At 46.0% G+C, this 22344-nt stretch overlaps 1 protein-coding gene across 1 annotated transcript in view; it reads left to right on the top strand.

Annotated features, from left to right (window-relative positions):
- RNF145 (ring finger protein 145) overlaps positions 1-22344 on the top strand; it is a 540629-nt gene that overhangs the window by 342688 nt on the left and 175597 nt on the right. The window contains exon 8 of the mRNA XM_069653917.1: positions 12185-12367. Coding sequence (XP_069510018.1) covers positions 12185-12367 — 183 coding nt within the window. The remainder of the gene's footprint in view (positions 1-12184; positions 12368-22344) is intronic.

The following is a 22344-nucleotide window of genomic DNA, read 5'->3' on the forward strand; positions in this document are numbered from 1 at the left end:
TGACCGGCACTTTCTCAATGAGCTTGCAGATGTTAGTATTGACATCATCAACAGAGACTGTCGCAGTTCAGTTCCTTATGGGCAGCTCAGCACAAGTGCCTAAAGGCCACAGAAGAGCAGAGCAAAGGCTCAGCGGTGAATAAGGTGAACCCCAAATGGAGATCCGGGAGAAGAATCAAAGAGCTACTCTGTTTTGAAGCTTGCAGAGTGGAGAAGCAACGGAGATAGTCAGCAAACAATTACCCTAACCCTTGTAGGAATGGGCCAGTAAGCCCAGCTGTGGTTCGAGGAACTCCCTGAAGATGTACAAAGAAACAGAAACATTGACTTTAGATTGTTGTTCTCCACACCGGTAAAGGGGTATCTGGGTTCTGTTACATAGTCAGATGTTTTGAGAAAAAGGACCAGCAGAGGCAACGGCCATGCTGGGAATCCAAAAGGCGGCTAGGCTCTCTTCCGGGGATCAAAGTACAGACGAGTCATAGCAGCTGGAGACACAAGAAAACTCTGTCTGGCCTAACTGATCCATCTATCCGTGCCAGATCATGGGAAAGGGGAACCAAAGACAGCTCCTTCAGGTTGTCAGAGAATCAAAGTTTCAACTTTGAATTTCTTAGTGCCAAAAAGTCACTGGTGCTGAGCTTGTATCGTCTCTCTTTGATCAGTTTGTCTTGGTGCCTGTTAGGGAGAATTCTCATTTCTGTGCTAATTCCTTTCAACCTTGGAAATACCAGCTCCTTTGCTGGATTTTAGCACTTGTTAATTTTAACCCTGGAGTGAGTGGGAGCTTTTTCTCACTCTCCTGTTTTGACTTGATTTGGATTTTGTGTTTTCACTGTTTTTGGAGTCTAACAAACTCCTTAGACATCTACTTTTTGTATGGTGGCACACAACACCTTCAGTGCAGTGTCACAGAGAAATCCCTTGGATTTCTCATAAGGTTTAAATACCTTTTCTTGTGTCAACTACTGTTCCCAAGAATAGTAAAGTGAAATTGACTTTACTTAACTTTTCTCTAAATGGGTCCAGCACACACCATCTTATGTGGAGTGCTGGGGGGGTTACCTAGTAGCCCCTGATCCTACATTCTCATGTAACATTGTTTGTTACCCTCACTACTTTAAATGGCTAGTGGCAGTGGTTTATTTTCCTACCATTGTGCTTTTCTACCGCAGGATGAATCCTTGGCTGCAGTATAGCACCCATGGCGGACCATTTTGTCAAAATGGCACTGGTCTTCTTTTTTTTGCCATTTTGTGTTTGAGGTCTTTCTTGGGTTTTACTCTGTGCGCCAAGCCAGGCTTGAATGCTTTGTTCGTTTTTCCTTTGCCGGGCTTTAGTCCTGAATCCAGCCTCTGGCTCCATTGTGTCTGGAAGGGCATGAAGTGATGGAGGTTCCCGACACTCCCCTGTCCTTTGTCTCTAAGAGTTCATGCATGCAACCAGTCGTGATTGGCTGGCTGACTGTCCTTTCAGGACAGCCACCCTGTGCATGAATGGGAGAACCCTGCTTAAAAGGCGAGGATTTTGGGACTAGAGGCAGAGTCGACCACTGGGAAGAAAACCAATGAAGAAACCGTCAACGAAGCTTGCTGCATCCTCCTGGACCTTTGAGTTGCCCGGTGAAGCCCTGCTGCTGTGCTGAAACTCCTTATTCTAATAGACAAGAAAGCAAGCATCCGGGAGGGACGACTTCTTCCCTTGAGTTAGTGGGACCAACTGGACCATCTTCCCCAACTGGCTGTACTTCTTTGCTGATGCAGGAACCGAGTGCCAGGGGTCGAGAAATCTGTAGTCGAGTGCAACGTATGCAATCCGGCCAGAAGCTCCAGGAGTCTCCTAAGGACCCTCCAGAAGCAGGATGACCAGAGCTAGAGTCCCCTCACCAGAGTGCAGAACTCAAGGAGTGACGGAAGCCCAACTGGTATCCAAGATCTGCGGTGGTGCTGTTTACCCCTCGCTGAAACTGCAAGGTGCTGCTGATCCGAAAAGAGCCTGTAGCTGACGACGATCTCCGAATTACTGCCGTAGGAGTCCTCCAGACGTCCTCCCTCTTTTCCTCACGACTGAGGCTCAGGAAACCAGAATCGGCATTGCTGCAACAGGATAGAATCCAGCTGGCCCACTCTTCTTCAAACCAGAGTTATTGTTCAGACTTGGTGTGCTTACCTCAGTGTCTTAAGCTTTGCTTTTCTCCGTTGAAACTTGCAGTGGATACTTTTGTTAGAGTTGATTTCAGCTCTGCTCTCCACAAGTGTAACAGCTTGCGACCCTACAAGAGAATTCTACAAAAACCCTCTAACTTTGTGCAAGACTTTTAACTACGAAGTGCCACAGCTCCATAGACTGTGCTCCAGTTGACTTTGGCTGTCCTGGTTCCCTGCAGACTCTTCTAGTCCATTGTCTTTGATATTTTCTGTCCCTCAGAGGTGATAACTTGTGTTTAGACTGTTATTGCTGGGAAAGGTTTTGTCTAGACTTCATTGGAAGATTTAAGTATACTCGCATGTCCTGAGAACCTGTTGAACCTTTTTTCCTTCCTTTAACCTTTTCCGCAACCTCAGAATCTTCAATGTGTACTATTGATATATAAATGCCATTACTGTCCTTGTGAATGAAGTCCCCTCCGGCTGTAGGAAGTGTGTAAAAAGCATCTCTAAAGAGTATCTACTAAGCGTATGCTAATTCTGGAGAAGTATTTTAAAGTATATTTGATTTTTACATATCTTGACCTTTTTGAAGAAAGCTTATTTAAAAATGGATGTTAAATAAACAACTATTTATAACTGAAACCTGGAGTATAACTGTTGCTTGGCTACTTGTATTTGCGAATTTCATTGCTACAGCTCTACAGCTCACATTTACCCCTCTTGAGATGGGCCTGGCGCTCAGTCACACTACCAACTTGTTAAGTACAGCCCTATGCCAAAAGGTGGGTTACCTAATACCAAGTAGACAAATGTGTGTAGTCTCTCACAGTGGTACTACATCAATTCTTGGCTAGCAGTGCTTACACATCGAACTCCAGGAGTTTACAAAGTTCAGCATGTAGAGGGACGCTTTGGTTGTAAACCAGAGTATAGAGTGTGATCCCAACGTCCAGTCATACTCCAATGCACCGTTTAAACATTTGTCAGGCAACCAATCAATGCTAGCCACCACAGATAAACATTTGCAGGCATTCCCCCATGAAAACTCTGGGGATTTGGATTCTAGAGGAATCTCTGATAGACACACAAAGGGACACTGAAACCTGATCCTTTGTGAGCTTCTGGCTGGAAAGCCTGACGTAAAAGGACCCTGCATGGTTATTCCCAGTCATGCAAGGGTGCCAAAGTACAGGTGCCTGGCTACTGCATTTCATAACAACTTAAGATTCTGTTTTGAGACCCTCCTCCGAGGCTAAGTGGATGCAGCTCATGCAGACACCATTTCAAAGTACTCTTGCACAAACAACTGTCTCGCTCGGGGTATTGACCCAGGGACACTCTGGACCACCACGGCCATAATATGCATGTTTGGTGCCGTAAGAGTGCCTAAAGGACCACAGACGGCCGTCTCATCCCCAGCCTATTAGATCTGAATAGAAGTCACTGGGAGAGGTGAGGTGGGAGAGATGGTCAAAGCATCACAGAGCACAAGCAAACCTGTTCTACCTTTACAAAGTGCAAAGCCCAAACAGGCAGGCTTGTGTCCTAGTTCCTCAGTATTCCTATGTTTCACAAGTGAAAACTGAGCAGCAATGGGGAGGCTCCAGAATGCAGACACTTTATATTTTCTGCTTAGGCCCTCCAGTATTCTTCATTTAAGCTATGGCTATGCAAATCCAGTCTAGCAGCTCGCATAGCCATCCACACTGAAACCCTGAACGTGCCTCAACACCTCTGGCATTAGTATACAGCGACAACCTACAAAAAATGTCAGTCTAGCTGGGCACACATCGAGTCTCCGGCACTACCGCTCTATCCTGAACCACCAACAGCACCCGCCCACATGCCTGAACGCCAGGCTGCTTACTGGGGCCTAGCCAGCCCATCTAAGTCATAACCTGGCAAAATGCACACATGCGTCTTAAGTTAACTCTGCAAATCTCCCATAAATGGACTTTGGTCCCCGAGGGCATTGCAACCACAAAACGCATTGAGGCCATACAAATGGGGAAAGGGGTCTAACCTCTCACCCTGGCTTTTCAACCAATACCTGGCACCCCTTGCCCACTGCATTGCCTCACGACAGGCCCCCAAGGTGGCACGACAAATGTGACACCATGTCCAAACCAGCGGCCGACAGCAGAACGTCAGTAGATGCAGCTTTGGACCTCCCTTCCGCCGAAACTCGACACTCGATAACGTCGAAATCGGCAAAAAGCGCCAGCCCCTCCAAAATAACCCAGCTAGTGCAAAAACATGTCCCGGAGACACTTCTTAAAGGTAGAGCGTCGAAAACACACTCCTCTAAGAGCCACCAATCCTCTGAGTCACCATTCCCATAAGGAGCAAGGTAGTACACCCCACAAGGAGAAAGAGGTTACTTCCAAAGGGGAGGGTACTTTGTCAGGTGCTATGAGACATAAGCAGCCTACTCCAGAAATACCACAGACTCCTCTACCACAGTCTACCATACCAAGTTCCTCTCAATGGTCCTGGGAAGACATTGATAGGGTAATGTATAGAATTACTTTCATGGCAAATTTCTTACACAGTCTACAAAACACTCCAGCCACTACTGGCGCAACCACCTCACAACCCCCAACTCAGAGGCCACGTCCCGACTCCCTCTTAATTAGTCCTCAGCAACACCCCATCCAATATGATCTTTATTATCCCAATTCAGACATTGAGGAACAGGATACCCAAGGGGGGGGGGGTGAGGCCGAGGGGAGAGACACTATTTACGATGGGGATGATGATGATGAGGAGGAGGACGTACATCCTACCCTCTCCCGATCACCTTGATGCACCAGTGACCGAGTCACTGGTGGACAATCAACCTCAGTTTAACGATATGCTCATAAAGGCAGCAGAGCATTTCCAAATCCAGACCCAGGAAATGCAGTTAGAAAAAGATTTTGTAGATGACATATTAGGGGATAAAAAAGCTGTTACTCAGTTCATACCCCTCCTCCAATCCATACAAAGGAGAATTCAGCCCTCGCTGGAGACTCCAAGCCAAACGAGGGCTGTGAACCAACGTATTGAAAAGATGTTTATCCAGCTTGTGGTCTGGCATGGATTCACATGCTCATGGACATTTCCCGTCAGGCTGGGAAACCTCGGTAAAGAAAAAATCAGTTTAATTTCTGAACAGTCTTTCTCCTAACAACCAATCGCTGAGATCTGGGTCATACTGCCCCCAGCCAATGAATGCTTTCTACCTAATCCCCTCCTCTGGCAGCCATCTTCAGATCTTTACTGCACATTCAAGTGTTAGCAGTTCTCGTGCTTAGCTCTCAAGCTTTTACTGCGTTTTTCACTTTTTGGAAGAGTTTTACTCTATTTTTCGGTCAATCGAGCACCTGTGCTCCATCGATCAACCTTCCGACCAACGGGGACCCGTTTTTCAGATTTTTCTATGCCACTCAAGGGCAAATTTCATTGAGTTTCGTCGTGGAGGCTTCCAGAAGATTCTTCAAGGCCTACACTGCGTGGATCATGATCATGGCGGACAAGAAGGATTCACTGTCTTTTTTTTTTTTTTGTAATTTTTATTGTATTGTATTTGGTTAAGAAAAAACCTTTTGCAAAAAAGAAACCAACATACATAACAGTTACAATGTAAAATAAGCAATTAGATACAATCAGCGAGGAAAAAAACATACCATCAATAAGAGACATTTCTGATTTACATATAATCTTGTACTATAGTTCTTAATAAAACAAAGAATAAAAAGTAAATAAAAACAGATCAAGAGAGGGGAGGAGTAAGTGCAGGGGAAGCCAAGAAAATAGAGGTTCTCATTGAGCTAACCACCAGCTGACTTGTGAGGTGTTCTCATTTTCCTTTTATAATTCAGCATTACTGAGTCTTCTCATCCAGGCAATTCAGATATAATGTACAATTCTGTCTTTAGTGTTTCTAAACCCCAGTTCTGGACTGGCATGTTAAAATGATATCGGTCTTCTTGCCAGCACCTGTACCACCGCGATTCAGTGCCTGATCCTGTCCTGAGACCAATCTGTCCCAGAACATGTCAGGCGAGAAACGTGCCGTTCCAACTTGCGAAAAGCATGGATCTAGCAGGCCAGGTGCCATCGCAATCCATTAACAGATGTTTTAGCGATTGTTCTTTGGGATTTTTACATAAATTGCATGAAGCAATTGAATTTGCACCCAATCCTCTTCTGGCGAGGACTTCCCCTGTGTGTACTACATTTAAGCGGACGCTAAGACATTTTTTTCTGGTCTTCCAATCGGGAAATTTGACCAAGTATTTTGTCAACCAACAAGAATAAATTTGGGTGTGCTGAGGCTCACATGTTGTCAATTGTGACTATCCAGTCCATTTCATCTCAGGATTTCTTCGCCTTCATTGGGTTCTGAAATAGAGTTTGAAGATTTGTCTGCTTTCAACAGCTCTTCTGCCCATGTACTCAGATGTGTCAGCATTTTGAGATGGAAATCAATATCTGCATATAATGACCCCTCTTTAGCTGTTAGCAAAAGTCGGAAGGGAGAAATCAACTTCCCGCCTGCTTGGGCCTTTAAGGATCGTAGACCCAATTCAAATCTGAGACTCGACATCGGAATGCTCCTCAGGAGCCCAAGGACATTTTTCCATAAGAGACCCTCCCATTTTTCCCAGTTGCCATTCCAAAGGAGGTGCTTTGCTTCCAGCCGATAGAGGGCTACCGGGATGACTTTTGCCTTATAGTATTTAATTAACGGGATGTTTGAAAATCTACAGTACTTTACCATTACTTTCTTCATTTGTCCGATGAACTGTAAGATCTTATTGTGGACACCCTGCTCCACTTTGCAAACAGTTGGGGCTGCATTCACTTTAGATGCCAAATAGACCAGCTCTTCAACCCTTGTAATTGGTTGATCTCCCAATACCCACTGTGGGTAAGGCACCCTTTTGTTTCTGTGTCTAAAGACCAAAATTCTGGACTTTTTTGAGTTGAGTGCTAGACTGTTCTCCTTTACATTGCAAAAAAGGCTATTAAGTAGATGTGGCAGGCCAACTGCTGTCAAATCCAACAGCACCACATTGTCTGCATAGGTAAGCCAATGAATCCTTTCTCCATTAATTATTGGACTGGCCAATGCCGCTGGTTTCAGAAGTACCCCTGCATCCGTCCGGTATAGATTGAAGAAGAGGGGGAGCCCATAGACAGGCCTGACACACCCCTCTATCCACCCAAATGGACTCTGACAGATGTCCCTCTTCATCCAAACGTACTCTCACTGTAGTATCCCTATGGAGTTCCACCAGCATTACCAAAATCCCTTCTGGGATACCCCATGACCTTAGCCTGGACCATAGACGCGGTCTGTCCGCCCCATCCCCTTAAATTTTCACTCTGGATATTTAACGCTAATCCATTTAGAGCTGTGGAAAGACCCTTCCTAATCCATGTCTGGAACTCGGAGAGTATTTCTGCTTCTTTCACCCATTTCTCCCAACAGGACTCTCATAAACAATTTACTGTTGATGTCCAGGACGACGATCGGCCGATAATTTGCGGGTAATGACCTGTCAACACCCCCCCCCTTCAACAGCGGAATAATTGTTGCAGACTTCCAAGAGGTTGGGAACTTTTTTCTCTCAAGGATCTCCTTGAATAACCTAAGCAGCAGCTTTGCCCAAAGCGTGGGATTATTTTTCAGAATCTGATAAGTTAACCCATTGGGCCCTGCCACTTTGGATTGCGAAGCACTCTCCATCAGTCCCACCAGAAACTTTTCATTAAGAAACCAATCCACCTTCTTGTTCACTATAAAGGAAGTTTTCCGCGTTTTTGCAAAGGACTCTTACTAATAGTCTATCCACCCTCTTTCCGGGACCAGGTTACACTGTGACCATCTTGTGGTACCCTCTAATTGATGTATGACCGACCAGAACCCTCCAGAGTCTCTTTTACCGATCAACCTCACCATTTGTTCGCCATCCTGCTGGAGGATGATGCATCTTTCTGTCCACTGACCAATGCTTACAATTCTTCTTTTAACGCCCTAGATTCTCTTTTGTAATCAGCCTTGGGCAAATCCTGCTTTAGCAATTGTCTTAATCCCTGATTCAGCTCTTTTTTTCACCACATAGTCCCATCGTCATGCATTTGAGGATGAGACTGTTTTTTTCCCCTCCACCACCCGTGCTTGGGGGGGGGGGGGGGGTGGGGAGGTAGGTAGACCAGATGAATTTAATAAAGCTATCCGATTGGCATTTTTCCAGCCGGTGTCTCTCAGGCACTTCCATGAGGCACCCATTCAGGGCCTCCCCATTCCTCTTATAATTCGAAAGCCGAGCCCTCCCTATTTATAAGAGTAATTACTTGGTTCTGTCTTTCTTGCAACCCAAAAATATCTGGGTAGGAAAGCTCTAAACGGAAATGGTCGCTCCCCCCTTCTCGGTTTGTGTTCATGGAAACATTTAGTTCAAAAACAAATGCATCAAGTCCCAGATGTTCCGAATGGTCACTCTTCAGCACGTGCTCGGACAGCTAGAAGAGGGAGACGTTCTGTCGTCGTTGGACCTGGAGGATGCATACTTCCACGTCCCAATTCACAAGGGACACCTCAAGTTACTATGCTTCGTCGTTCAGAGGAAGCATTACCAATTCAAGGCCCTTCCCTTCAGATTGAAGTCGGCGCCAAAGGTCTTCACCAAGTGCCTGGCGCTGGTGACGGCACATCTGTGACTGCTAGGGATCCACGTATACCCTTACTTGGAAGATTGGCTCATCTGAGCCTGCTCAAGATGCATCACTGTCGACCACATGGCGAGGACCATCCGCCTACTGACGGATCTGGGGTTCTCAGTGAATTATGCAAAGTCCTGCTTGACTCCATCGCAGGACGCGCTGTTCCTGGGATCCCGGCTCAACAAGGTGTCATGCCTGGCGTCACATTCAGAGGAGAGAGTGGCAGCCATCCTGGGCAAGGTGCAACGGCTGCTCGCTCTGAAGATCGCCACGGTCAGGACCATCAAGTCTCTGCTCGGCATGTCATACATCTATCTATCTAATCCCACTCTGCAGGCTTCGGATGCAGCCACTGCAGGAGTTCCTCGATGCCCGTTGGATTCAGGTGTCAGGAAGCTTCCAGGACAAGATCGCCCTCGACGAGGGGTTCTGTCGGGCGATAAGATGCTGAGGCGTGTGCTCTCATCTGATCGGAAGTGCGGTTTTCTAGGCCCCACCACATCAGGAGACTAACAACGGATGCCTCCCTGGAGGGGTGGGGAGCCCACACCCGAGGTCTTCACGCTAGAGGCCTGTGGCTGCCAGAAGAAAAGACGTTGCACATCAATGTGCTGGCGCTACAGGCAGTGTTTTGGGCCCTCAAATCGTTCTTGCCGTCCTTCAAGGGCAAGTTGGTGCGGGTCGTCAGACAATGCCACCACAATGTTTTACATCAGAAAGCAGGGTGGCTCTGCAAAGAAGCGCAGGACTTATGGTGCTGGGCTGTCGCTCAGGGGATGTTCCTCATCCCGTTTCATCTGGTAGGAGTCATGAACACGGTCGCCGACTCTCTGAGAAGGGAACTTCGCTCTTGCCACGAGTGGGAGCTTCAGCAGGACCTAGTGGATAATCTGTTCCGCAAATGGGGCAATCCCCAGATCGACTTGTTTGCGACGGCGACGAACACCAAGTGCCGGAGGTTTGCCAGCAGGGGAGCATGGGGGATGCATTCTCATTCCCTTGGGTAAGCCTCTTTCTGTATGTGTTCCCTCTGTTGCTGTTGTTACTTCGAGTCATCAATCTACTCAAAACAGTGTCGTGCCGGATGATCCTCGTCGTACCGGCGTGGTCGAGGCAGATCTGGTACCCAGACCTTCTCAGCATGTCAGCGGCACCACCAGTCAAGCTGCCATTGGTCGGATCTTCTCGCCCGGGAAGGGGGCGCCATTCTTCACTGCGATCCAGGGTCTTTGAACCTGAAGGCCTGGCTCCTGCAGTGCTAGAATTCTGTGGCTACGATCTCCTGGCAGACTGCAAGGAAGTTCTCGCCAAGGCTAGAGCATAGTCTATGTTGAAATGCTACGCACTCAAGTGGAAGAGATTTGCTATTTGGTGTCATTCCCCTAAGATCGACCCACTGAGGGTCAAGGCTCCGCAGGTACTTCCATATTTGCTGCTGTTGGCCAAATCGGGACTGGCCCACGCCAAGGTTCATCTGGCATCTATCTCACGCTACACCAGATCCCCAGGACGACCATCCTTGTGGTCGCACCGATTGGTCAAGGAATTAGTCAAGGGACTATTCCACTCGTTCCCGCCGCTGAAGGCTCCGGCCCTGATGTGGGAGCTCAATGCAGTGCTTACTAGGCTCATCGCACCTTAGTTCGAACCTATGTATTCTGCACCACTAGGTTTTTGTCATGGAAAACAGCTTTTCTCATGGCCATTACCTCTGCACGACGAGTGGGGGAGATACAGGCCCGCTCCTGTAAACCACCTTACTTGACTTTCCACGAGACGAGGGTGATGCTGCGGACACACCCCTCCTCATGCCCAAGGTGCCGTCGGACTTTCATCTAAACGAGCCCTTGGAGTTACCTGTGTTTTTTCCGGCACCTTCGTCGCCGGCTGAAAGGATTTTGCACTGGCTGGATGTGGCTCGAGCGTTGAAGTTTTATGTGGCCTGCACGAAGAGTTTCTGGAAAACCTCTCAGTTCTTTGTGAACTTTGGGCCTGTGAACCATGGGAAGGCCCTGTCCCCAAGGATTCCATTTCCAGGTGTATTGCCTATACACTGATACCTTTTTTGAGTGGGTACTGCCTGCAGATTTTAAAAGATCTTTGTTATAATGGCAGTTCTCCTTCATTGGCAACTTCTAGATATTCATTACCAAGCCCACTACCTCTGTTGTGATTGAAATGGCTGGTTAGGGGGAGCATTGCGATATTCTCTGCAGCTGCTTACTATGGTTTTTATTTTAAAGCATGTTTAACTTAATAATTTGAAAGGTTTTTACTTCTTAAAAATAGGCAAATACTCCCAAAAATAAAAATGGGGAGTAAAAATACTCTCAATAGAAAAATGGGAAATGGACACATAGTAGCTTGTGCCCCTTCTTTCACCCAAACAGATCCATTGATGTGTTTGAACCAGTAGTTCATGTAGTACCGCAGCAAGAAGCGACTAGAATTATGGAAGGGGTCAAATGTATCTTTTGATGTGCATAAATAACTTGGTGCACTCGAGCACTGTGCATACGATTACCCCTTACAGTGTTGGGACGTTTCCCACAATGTAACTTGGGGAATATGATACCACCCTGTGTCTAAATATGTACTACTCCCCAGACATGTTTGTGTCATATGTGCATTTTTATGTTCTGATACCCTTTACTGGAAACTATATATCAAAGGCAGGTAAGTAACCGTTCCTTTATTCTCTAAATGAGATGTTTATACCTAGTCTTAAAAGTGCTATATTTGTCCCTGCAATGGTTTCTCATTGTCTCTTAGGGGGATACGATTGCACCATGTTCACCTGGGAGGCAAGGAACAAGAGCTCTACTGTATCAGTATTATCAATCGTGTAGCCCTACTCTTGGTTCTAAATGCAAGTTGCATTTCATGGATCACGAAGTTGTGTGCATTTCTTTCTCGCTATTTTCTCTAATTTCTTTATCATTGTCTTTCTCTTCCTCTCTTTCTCTTGCATGTTCTGTCTCTCGCTCATTTTATTTTTCTTCCATCTTGTTTTTCTCTCTTTTCCTTACTTTCTGTTCTTCAGTGTTTGCCTCCGAGTCATGGGGTTACGTTAGTCAGTGGTTGACAAGAGTTATATGGTGCAATTATTCTGTGTTCACCGTTTGGGTTCTAGAATGGAATTACTCAGTGATTGGCTCTGGATTATGTAGTGAGGCTTCTGGGGTTTGCCACTTTGAATTATGGGTTCAGGATGTTTAATGTTTTCTCTGAAAGGTTGCAGCATAGTTAGCCTTTTGGTTTTCTGCTGTAGCAGTTGATTTGCCATTTTGCCTAACCAAGAACCATTTTCCTCTCTATAGTGGAATGACGGAGGGAGTTACACTCTTGATTCTTGCTGTGCAGACTGGGCTGATTGAATTGCAGGTTGTCCATCGGGCCTTCCTCCTCAGCATCATTCTCTTCATTGTGGTGGCTTCAATTTTACAGTCGATGCTGGAGATTGCGGACCCCATCGTTTTGGCCCTGGGAGCTTCAAGAGACAAGTATGTAGTAGCACTCATGTGAGCACTGCTGTGAGAAAACTGCTTAAGCTCTTACCAGCATGTATAGCGGGATCCAAAGACAAGTAGAGGTTATCAGTCAGTCAAACAACTTTATTCGGCCTGGAAGGCCATCAAAGTGCATCCTAAAAAACAGTTCTAATACATGAACGCATGAAGAAAAAAAAAAAAAAAAGAACGACAACACACCCATGTAGAGAACCAAACCCTCCATGAGTGCCCCCACACATATCTCTAGGCCAATAAACAGGAACCCTCAACCACCTTCCCTCAGGTATCTCCCGCAGCACCTCGGGCCCAAGGCGGTTAGATTTGCCCCTGAAAGAGGACTAAACCCAGAGTAGGCTCTTGCAGGGCACACAAGGGCAGGTATAGGGGGTGGGCTGACAGTGATACCACTTTTCCCTATCAGCCAATGGCCATTACATTTTTCCAATACGGCCCTTGCCAGATGGGCGCTCCCAAAAACCAGTTTGACGATGTCCGTTTTGGCTGAAGGATTGGACAGTCTGGTGCACTCCAACAAAGAGCCCATGGACACAAACTCACACTCCCCCCACAGCCCGCAACCAATGTAGACATTTATTCCGCAGGGCGTCCCTTGGTTCTCTTGTGCCAAAAGTGGGTTTTAGAACACCATGAAGGAGGACCATGGAGCTACTACAGCCTTCATTAGTGTGGCGCCCCAACCTCGGCCTGCCCGGACCGGGGATTGAGGCACTTGCCCTCCTCCCCACAGGGTGCTGCATCAATGGGGGCTTAGTCCTTGAGTCTAGAACAGTGGTTTCACTCCTTCGGGGTGACAGTGGGGGAAAACCTAGCTTTGGTCGGCTCCTCAGGGACTGAGGAGACCTAGCCACGGAAGTAGCCAGGGACGGACAGGGGATCAGGGGATGTGACCCTTTATCAAAGGCAAGATTAGGACCCCTAGGGCCGGACCCTACTGCGCTCTCACCTTCCCTACCCGTACCCTCCTCCCCCCAGGTCCCCCGTGTCCCCTTGATCAACACTAACAAAAGATTTTTGATCTCGGCCATCTCTGATAACAGGAGGTTCCAGGGACAGCTAGGGAGGGTTGCAGAATCAGAGGAAGTTTGGGCTGGTAGAAAATGTTCACCATTTGGGATGGATTTAGAGGCCAGGGGAGCGCTAAGACGGGGCAAGAAGCCAACCCCTGGGGGAGCATCTGAGGTTGGCTTAGTACCAGATCTGGACGGATGGCAGGACTTCTCTCCCCTGCTCAAGTCGACTGGACCCAAGGCCTCAGGAGCCACAAACATGGGCACAGGGGAGGCGGCGGGATGGGCTTCAGCTTCAACATGAGTATGAGGAACTATAACCTCATGGTTTCGGCCGGAAAATGGATGAAAAGGGGCCGGCGCCAGAGAAGGCAACAGAGGTGGGACCCTAGATGAGGCCAGCGACACATTCCCTTTGATCAGTTTTGAAAACCCTATTGAGATCCTCTCACATCCGTTGGCCAAAGTATCCAGAAGTCCGGCTGTAGCCACACAGTCAAGACCCCCTCCAGGGGTTAACAGGTTGACAGGGGTCCCAAGGTCATCCAGAAATGGGCTTAAATGTCCAGTTGTGAGAAGAGGGATTGAGACATGATCACAGGAGGTCCCAGAGAGACTAGGTAGGGGCCCCACCTGCAAGCTGGGGGGGCAGGGTGGCTTGAGCAAGGATTCTAACGAGGCTCCCTCTTTGGTGCAAGCAGTGACCGAGGGTAGTTGGACAGGAACTCCTTTCCCACAGAGGCTCCCAATGCCAGTTCCCTTTGCCTGCGTAGCCCCCAGTGCTTTACGCAACATACCTCCCCTCAGCCTTCTGCCCCTAATTGGCTTCCGATTCACCAGCGGGGCCAAGGGTCCCTGTAGACTCGATAGAAGAGAGGATTTAGAGAGGTGAAGTGGGGAAAAAGGAGAGGAAATGTCTCCACCTTCCGTGGCTCCATTGGCGATTTCCTGGGGAAGACCCGCCATGATATGACCTTGAGCGCCTGCAGGGGGGGGGTAGTAGAGGTCTGGCCCTCCACAATACACGCTATAGGCTTTATTGGCTTTGTTGGCCCTCCCCACAGTAAATGCCTCAGTCTCACCTCACAGTCCAGGTGCACCACCACGGGTCCGCAAACACCCTCCGCGGGACGCCAACACCCGCGCCCTTGTCCCCCGCGGGCTTCACCCTGGCGGGCCGAGAGGCGTCGGGAAAGTAGTGGAGGGGGCGTGGCCTGCAGCAATGGAGGCCCTCCTGGGCCAAAACACCCTCCGCGGGACGCCAACACCCGCGCCCTTGTCCCCTTTCTACAAAGAGTAAAGTACAAGGGAGGCAAGAAGTGTGAAGATAATGAAGTGACTTTGATGCAAGCAGAGTAAACTGTGTTCTAGAAGCTTACTGAATAGTACTGAAGTCCAATATTAAGAGGACCCCCCCTCACAAAGCCTTTTACCTCCAAGGCACATACTAAAAATGCCACATCTACCCACAAAAGACAGTCTGGCACTAACCTTTCAGGAATAGTCCCCCACAACAAGAACACAACTATCCTGCAGGCAGTGCCTATTAAGGCGATTTGTCTTTTTACAAATCTTTCCCCTCATTTCTTTTTCGAGTCCTTCAGCACTACTGCTGGACTTTCTGGATTTTTAGTTTGAGCTATTATGTGTCGCTTAAGCGCCACCTATCAGCTGAAGCTATTGCATTGGACTACTGGTTGGAGGGAGATGACGTGAAGGAAGACACAGCTTGTAGGGGTTTGGTTGTTTTCCCACCCATTGACTGTCAATGGCCATGCTAATCCCCATGACCATTCCACCCACTCCTTGCCTCCTCCTCTGACCCTTCTCCCCCCAAAACCGATCCCCCCTGGCATATCTTTGAGTTTGCTCAGTCAAGTAATAGTATCAAGCTTTTTTTTCAAAGCAGTCTGCTGAGACGTAATGCTTTCATTGTTGCTGTAAAGGGCTAATGGTGTAATAAAAAGTCTTAACCAAGTTTGCCTCCAGCCACCTGATTTATCTATCACTTGCTCTGAAGCCCTATTTATTTATTTATTTATTTTTAATATGCTCATAGCCAAATAATGGCTTTACATATACAAACAATTTACACACACAGACAATTTAACATACAAAAATCACACAATCCATAAAAGTTAAAAACAAATTTCATACAAAAATACTCTCAGATAAATCCTTTAAAATTATTAAGACTAGTTTATAAAATGTCATCATATGATATATTAAATTAATATCATTTCCTTCTAGTAGTTTTTTCCAAATAATTTCAACATCCTCAGTGATACTGGTGTTATTATAGCGAGAGAGAAATTTTCCACGAATAACTGTAAGACTTTCACAGTAACATATTAAGTGCTTCGCATTTTCGATTTCTAGGGTTCCACATAATCGACAGAACCTTATATTTCTCTCGAGCTTGAGTTTAGCTCCTAAAATTTCCAGAGTATCACAACGGTTGAACTTAAACAAAAAGTACTGTCTTATAGTGGCTGCGGTTGGAAACGCAAATTGATATTTAGGTTTCACAGTTTTTGGCGTCCAGTATTCTAGGAATAAGCCACTAGTGGATTTTGTGGACAGAGTAATCATATCACGTTCTTTTGCATGGCTATATATAGTTCCTTGTAATACGTTTTTAATCTTAGTTTGCTTGAGGAGTAGCCAACTCTTTGAATTAACTGTCGCCCATTTCTCATATATCGTATGTAATCTGCTTAAGGATACAAACTGTTTTTTATGACCCTCCTTGGTAAATGTTTTCATCAGTTCAACCACAAAAGTACTAATAGATAGCATACTTAATTTAGCGTATAACATTGCGGATTTGTATTCTAAGATGTCTTTCGCATATCGAATGTTACATTCTAATAAAATGTATTCACAAGATGTTGAACTAGGTAACCTGAACAGTGTTTTTAAAATTTTTCCTTCTAATAAACACATTTCATTGGTAAATTTACTCCCCCAGATCTCAGCACCATATAATAAGCAGGATATTATCTTACTTGCGTACAGTAATAAAATTGTATTTACAGAGATGCCTCCTTGTTTTCCTATAAATTTACTAATGGCACCAGTGTTATTTAAACATAGCAGTTTAGTAGCCTCCCAGTGGGGTTTCCATAGTAGCTTAGAGTCAATTATGACTCCTAAGTAACGGTAACAGTCGACTTTTTCAAGTATTTCTGAATTCAGCATCCACTTAAAGTTGTTAGACCGTGTTTGCTTCGTAGTGCTTCGAAATGCCATTACCTTTGTTTTTGCGATGTTAATCTTTAACCCATTATTTTCAGAGAAATGGAGTAGACAATCTAATCTTGATTGAAGACCTGCCGGTGTGTAGTCTAATAGAACCAAATCATCGGCATAGCCTAACCAGGGTAACTCTATTGTGCCCGTCCGCACTGGGTTGACGATGTTTTTGTCTATATCATTCATGCAATCGGCTAGATAAAGATTAAACAATGTTGCTGCTAGTCTGCAGCCTTGTTTTACTCCACAAAAGGTGGAAATTGGTTGGGAGAGCCGTCCTTCACCATCTAGACGTATCCTGACAGAGGTATCAGAATATAATAACTGTATCATAGCTAGAAGGCCTTCGGGAATCCCCCAAAGTTTTAATTTGGACCAAAGTTTACCTCTTATTACAGTATCAAAGGCCGCAGAGTAATCTATGAACACCACATATACTGGAAGTTCGCGAACATACCAAGAATACTCAATTGCTGATACTAGATTAATTATATTATGAGTAGTGGAGGATTTCGCTCGAAACCCTGCTTGGTATATTGGTAGAATCTTCTTCTTCTCTATCCATATGTCAAGGTCGTCTAGCAAAACTTTTGCAAATAATTTAGCCGGAATATCTAGCATTGCTAGCATGCGATAGTTACGTGGGTCTTTCCACTCTCCCTTTTTGTAGATTGGTAAAATGACACTTTCATGCCATGTTTTTGGAATCACCCCATTCATGCCAATCCATCTAAACAACAGATATAAGGCTTTAGCCCAAACTTCAGGAGATAAACGTAAAAGAGCATTACATGTCCCATCAGGGCCAGTGGCTCTAGAGGTATGCAATTTCCTTATCATATTTACCAAGGAAGATTCAGAGAAGTTACCTACCCAGATTGCTCGTCGAGACAATGGGCTGATTTTACTACTCTCATCAGAGCCCAGGGTATGTATAACGTGCATGATCCACTCATTTTCTCCCACGCAATTAATAGGGAGGTTACGTTTTTTTGCATCGTTTATCACTCTCCACATCCCTTGTTGGTTATTACTTCTTGCTTGGTCTGCAATCCTTAACCAGATTTCACTTGCCTTGAATCTTTTATGGTTACTCATCCACTTCTTGTGTTGTTTTTTTAGCCATTTTATTTGTGAGGTAGCTTCGGTGCTCTTGACTGCAGCAATATGCTTTATAGCCTTCCTTAAGATGTTTTTTGCTTTGTTTATTATCGGGTCATAGGAATTATGTTTGCCATGAGTAAGATTCCATTTTTCACCACTGCTGGAATACTCTCGTTTTTTAGAGGAGGTTACTTTGATCTTACTTATTATGGCTGCTTCATATGTGACAATCAATGTATTGTCAGTAGCAGTTTGCCCAGCATCAATCAACTCCCACCATTCTAGCAGTTCTTTAACGGCTACGCAATAAGTTTTTTTTAAATTGGTAGGATTCCAAGAAATTCGGTTAGCCGCATTATTGCATTTAATATTCCCAGCCATATGAAAGTCTGCCTCGTCTTTGGGGTGTTCCAGCATCACAACAAGTGGAAAGTGGTCACTTTCTTCACGACTGCCTATTGCCATATCAATAATAAAACTATTAGCTTTTTCATTTACTAAGATGTAGTCAATTGTGGATAAACTGCTCCAGCCAACTCTTGTTATCCCACGGTTGGTATCGCTTTTAGTGTGGCCATTTAGCATTGAAAGCTGTTGGCTAATGATCAGTTTACACCAAGCATCACCACACCTATTGGGAAAATCCCTAGTAATGGGGCCAGAGATCTTAACATCACACATAGGGTCTACAGGTAAGAATATCTGAAGCCCTATTAAAAACAGGCAATGACCACACCAATAGTTTTAGCTTCAGATATTAGATAGGCATTTGCCAGATACTGAAATCATATACCAAGGTAATCACTTATATTTTACAGCTGTAAGCATTTTATGACCATGAAGTACCTAGGTCCGTGCCTAGAAAATGCCTATCCCATACCTGCGCAAAAGCCCAAACTGTTGGCTTTTCCAATATTTGTTTTAATTGACTTTGAAGGGAGTGAGGTTTTTCAACCTAACCCCACTGCATTCCCTTTCATTCGGGGGACACACTGGGTCACTGTTTGAGATTATTAGTCCAGGGCGATCTCTCGGATCACTGTGGCATCTGTTTTTCTTATGGTAGTACCACTCACCGCCTGTGTAGTGTAAACCTTTCTGAAGTTGTTTTGGATGTACTGTGTAGCCAATGTGTCTACTAGTGCAGTGTATATATGACCAAAGCACAGAGTATGGTGTGAAACGTGTTGGTTTTTTGTCTCCTGTAAGCTGGGTGAAATATGCAAATGCCATTCAATTGGCTCTGCCTAACCATACAAATTGCACAGGACGAATGGCATTTGTATTTCATAAAATCAACATATACAAAAAACCAAGAGAGGATATTTTCTTGGAGTAGTGTTTTGAAAATGTTAAAAGGTGTGCATGGTTTAAACTCCAAGAATCAATAACAATATTTTCCCTGGCACATGCAGTCCTGAAATGTGACTTTTCAGCTTTAGTCGTTTGCTAATTTTCATCAGTTTATCGGGTGAAGTGCCTGGCCTGCGAACCTGGCGACAAGGGTTCAAGTCTACATTTTTTCTCATTTTACACACAGCCTCTAAAATATGCAGGGAGGACGGCATCCACCCTCGTTTACCCTCGACTTGAGCCCTGCATGCAAGCCAGTGAAATCTGTTTGGATAAATTACCAACATGGTCCGTGGGTTTTTATTTGGTGCTCGAGAATGTGATCCAGACACCTCAGTGCCATTCTGTATTATATATTTTTTTTCCTGGGGCTTGTGGACCTGCTTAGATCACATGCTTTGCATAGGCTGTCATCTAGTGATAGTCACAGAGTATTACATGATTTTCAAACGGGACAACGACTGGGAGTGTCAGTAATACTATCCCCAGTGTGGCGTCCACTGTACCTATGGTCCTTCACGCAGCCATCGTGGTCGATCGATAACTTGCAGAGTTCCTCAGGCTAACGCCTTTTGCTAAATAAAGTTTAACTTCAGACTTCTTCCTATCCTTTCTTCAACCGCCCATTGGACCTACCAATTGCTTCAGCGGCTTTCGACATACACCTCCATCATCGACAGGACTGCAACCGCCTCGACGAACAAGGACTTGCAGCCTTCTAGGCCTCATCCCATCACAGTAGGCAGAGTGGGGGGAGGTTTCTTACGCTTTCACTGCTAGAGAATGCCTCTTCTGCCCCCTTTCATTACCTTCTTCCACTGCACTGCCTTTTCCCTTTGCCATGTAGAATACTCCTTTAAGTTCTGCCCATCCTCTAACAAGAGATACCCCTGGAAGAACATGCACAAAGTGTGCCACCACTGCCTTCCAAGGAATCCCCCTGAAAAGCCTTGCAAATCCTGAAAACTTTTCTGCCCAAAACACGAAAGGACCATTGAACAAAACGCTGGGCTGCCCACGCATGCAGGCCGAGGCCTCCATAGACGTAGCCAGGGAATCTAGCGAAGGCACATCGGCGGCCTAAGTGATGCCGAAGGTGATCGGGTTCCGAAAGAAACCCATGTCCATGCCCCCTACTCCAGCAAGCAGGCCAGCGGTCCTGTGGCAGAGAAGTAACCCAGCGGCAAAGGCACCCACACCTCCCGCCACACTAAACACACCCCACGGCACGATGTTGATCAAGTCGTCGACGTGTCAAAGCCACGCTGTGTCTCAGGAAAGGTCCTCAAAGTCATCCCTGTTCTGGGGGCCATCGCGCTCAACGCGCGACCGGCATCAATGCCTGTTTCCGACACCGTGCTTAAAAAGGGCGCTTTTTTCTCGCACCAAAGGGCATATGCCCAAAGATGTTTCCACGCCCCCTTCCAATATGTCCAATATGTCGAAGATGAGGGAACTCATTAAAAAAACATGACCCGGCCACTCTTCTATGCCAAAACAGCACCCACATGCCTCTACCTGTAAAGAAAGCGGCTATACTCCTCCCAAGACACCCTCTCTAAGACTGTACACCACAAGGAGCCTACACCCTTGCAGAACACTCTTACCCCCTCAACCTTCCAAAAATGGACTGAGTGGACTCCAAGAGTTCTGATAGGGTCGTGAGGAGGATTTCCTGCTTTGTTGATTTTATGGACACACACCCTGATGATGATGATGATGATGATGATGATGATGATGATGATGATGATGATGATGATGATGATAGGAACCCACAGGGATCAGCACAAAATACAGAAGCAGCCAGAGATGAACTACCTGCTAAGGTGCCACGCTTAAACTCCTCTCAGGCCAGCACTCCCAGCCAAGCCCATGCTACCCCTCCACCACTTGTCTCCTCTCAAGACATCTACATTTAGACCCCTCACGGGATCAGGACTCTAGTTTCCAGGGTGACTGGGGAGGGGGGGGGGGGGGAGTATGATCAGGATCAATACTATGATGGCTATTGATAAGGATATTTACGTCATCCAATCCCCAGATAACCAGGACCAGCCGGTGGCCGATTCACCTATTAATAATCAGGTTTACTATAATGATCTACTCCTTGGGGCCACCCAACATTTTAAAATTGACACCCAGGTGGCACAAGTCGATAAGGATTTTGTGGAGTATATCCCTGATAATCCGCTACGCAGTTTATCCCCCTCGTAAAAACAGTTCAGAGGCGCATACAGCCTTCCCTTCTCACACCTAATCTTAGAAGGGCAGTCAACCCATGCATCGAAATGATGTTTAGGCCGGCACCCGCCGACCCACTCTACTTCAGGGGTCAACTTAAATCTGATTCCTTGGTTGTCACCACAACAAGGAGAAGAGCAAGCACATCTCTTGCCTGCTCTAAAGCCCCGCCTGATAAGAAGAGCAAGAAAATCGGCGACTTTGGCAGAAAGGTGGCATTCTCTGCTGCTTACCAGGCAAGGATAGCCAACAATACCACCCTTCTAGGTAGCTACAGCTTACATTAATGGGATGAGCTACAACAATAGATAGAAGCAGTCCCAGAGCCCCTAAGATCACAACTCCTTAAAACGATATCTGGGTGAAAACAGTTAGCCAATTGCGTCTTGAAAAATAAGCTAGATGCCACTGACAATGCATCCTCATAATAGCCGAGCGGACGCTAATAAAACGCCATGCCTGGCTAAGACAGTTGGGGTTTAAGTTGGAGACACATGCCCATCAAGGCTAATTTAGGTAAGATTTTTGGTTTAGTGCTAAATCTACCTCACCTGTGAGAACCCCAGAACTTTTTGCTGGACTGGTACATTATTTTTCCCTATACCTCAGTGAGTGGGAACCTTTTTCCACACTTGCGGATCCTTCTATGCCTTTTATGGGTGTCATTTCTAAGACTCTTCCTAGTGTCCTTTTAGTTTTATCCTATTTAACAACATTTGTATATACCTTTTTATTGTTACCGGGTTGCCCTTGGGGCTCCCGTTTTAGTTTGTCTGGCTAACATTGTGAGAACTACAGTTCCCAAGGGCAGGAAGGATATGTATACCCCTTCTACATTTTAAGTGAAAACCAGCACACCCCATATTATGTGGAGTGCTGCAGAGATAAAATGCATCCCCTTTCTCTCTAGCACTGTAACATTTCTGTTACATGGACAAGCTTGCCTTAAATGGCTGGTGTCAGTGAACCCTTTTACTAATTATATAC

Source organism: Ambystoma mexicanum, chromosome 3q, assembly GCF_040938575.1.
Source record: "Ambystoma mexicanum isolate Mex_15411 chromosome 3q, UKY_AmexF1_1, whole genome shotgun sequence".
Taxonomy (NCBI): Eukaryota; Metazoa; Chordata; class Amphibia; order Caudata; family Ambystomatidae; genus Ambystoma; species Ambystoma mexicanum.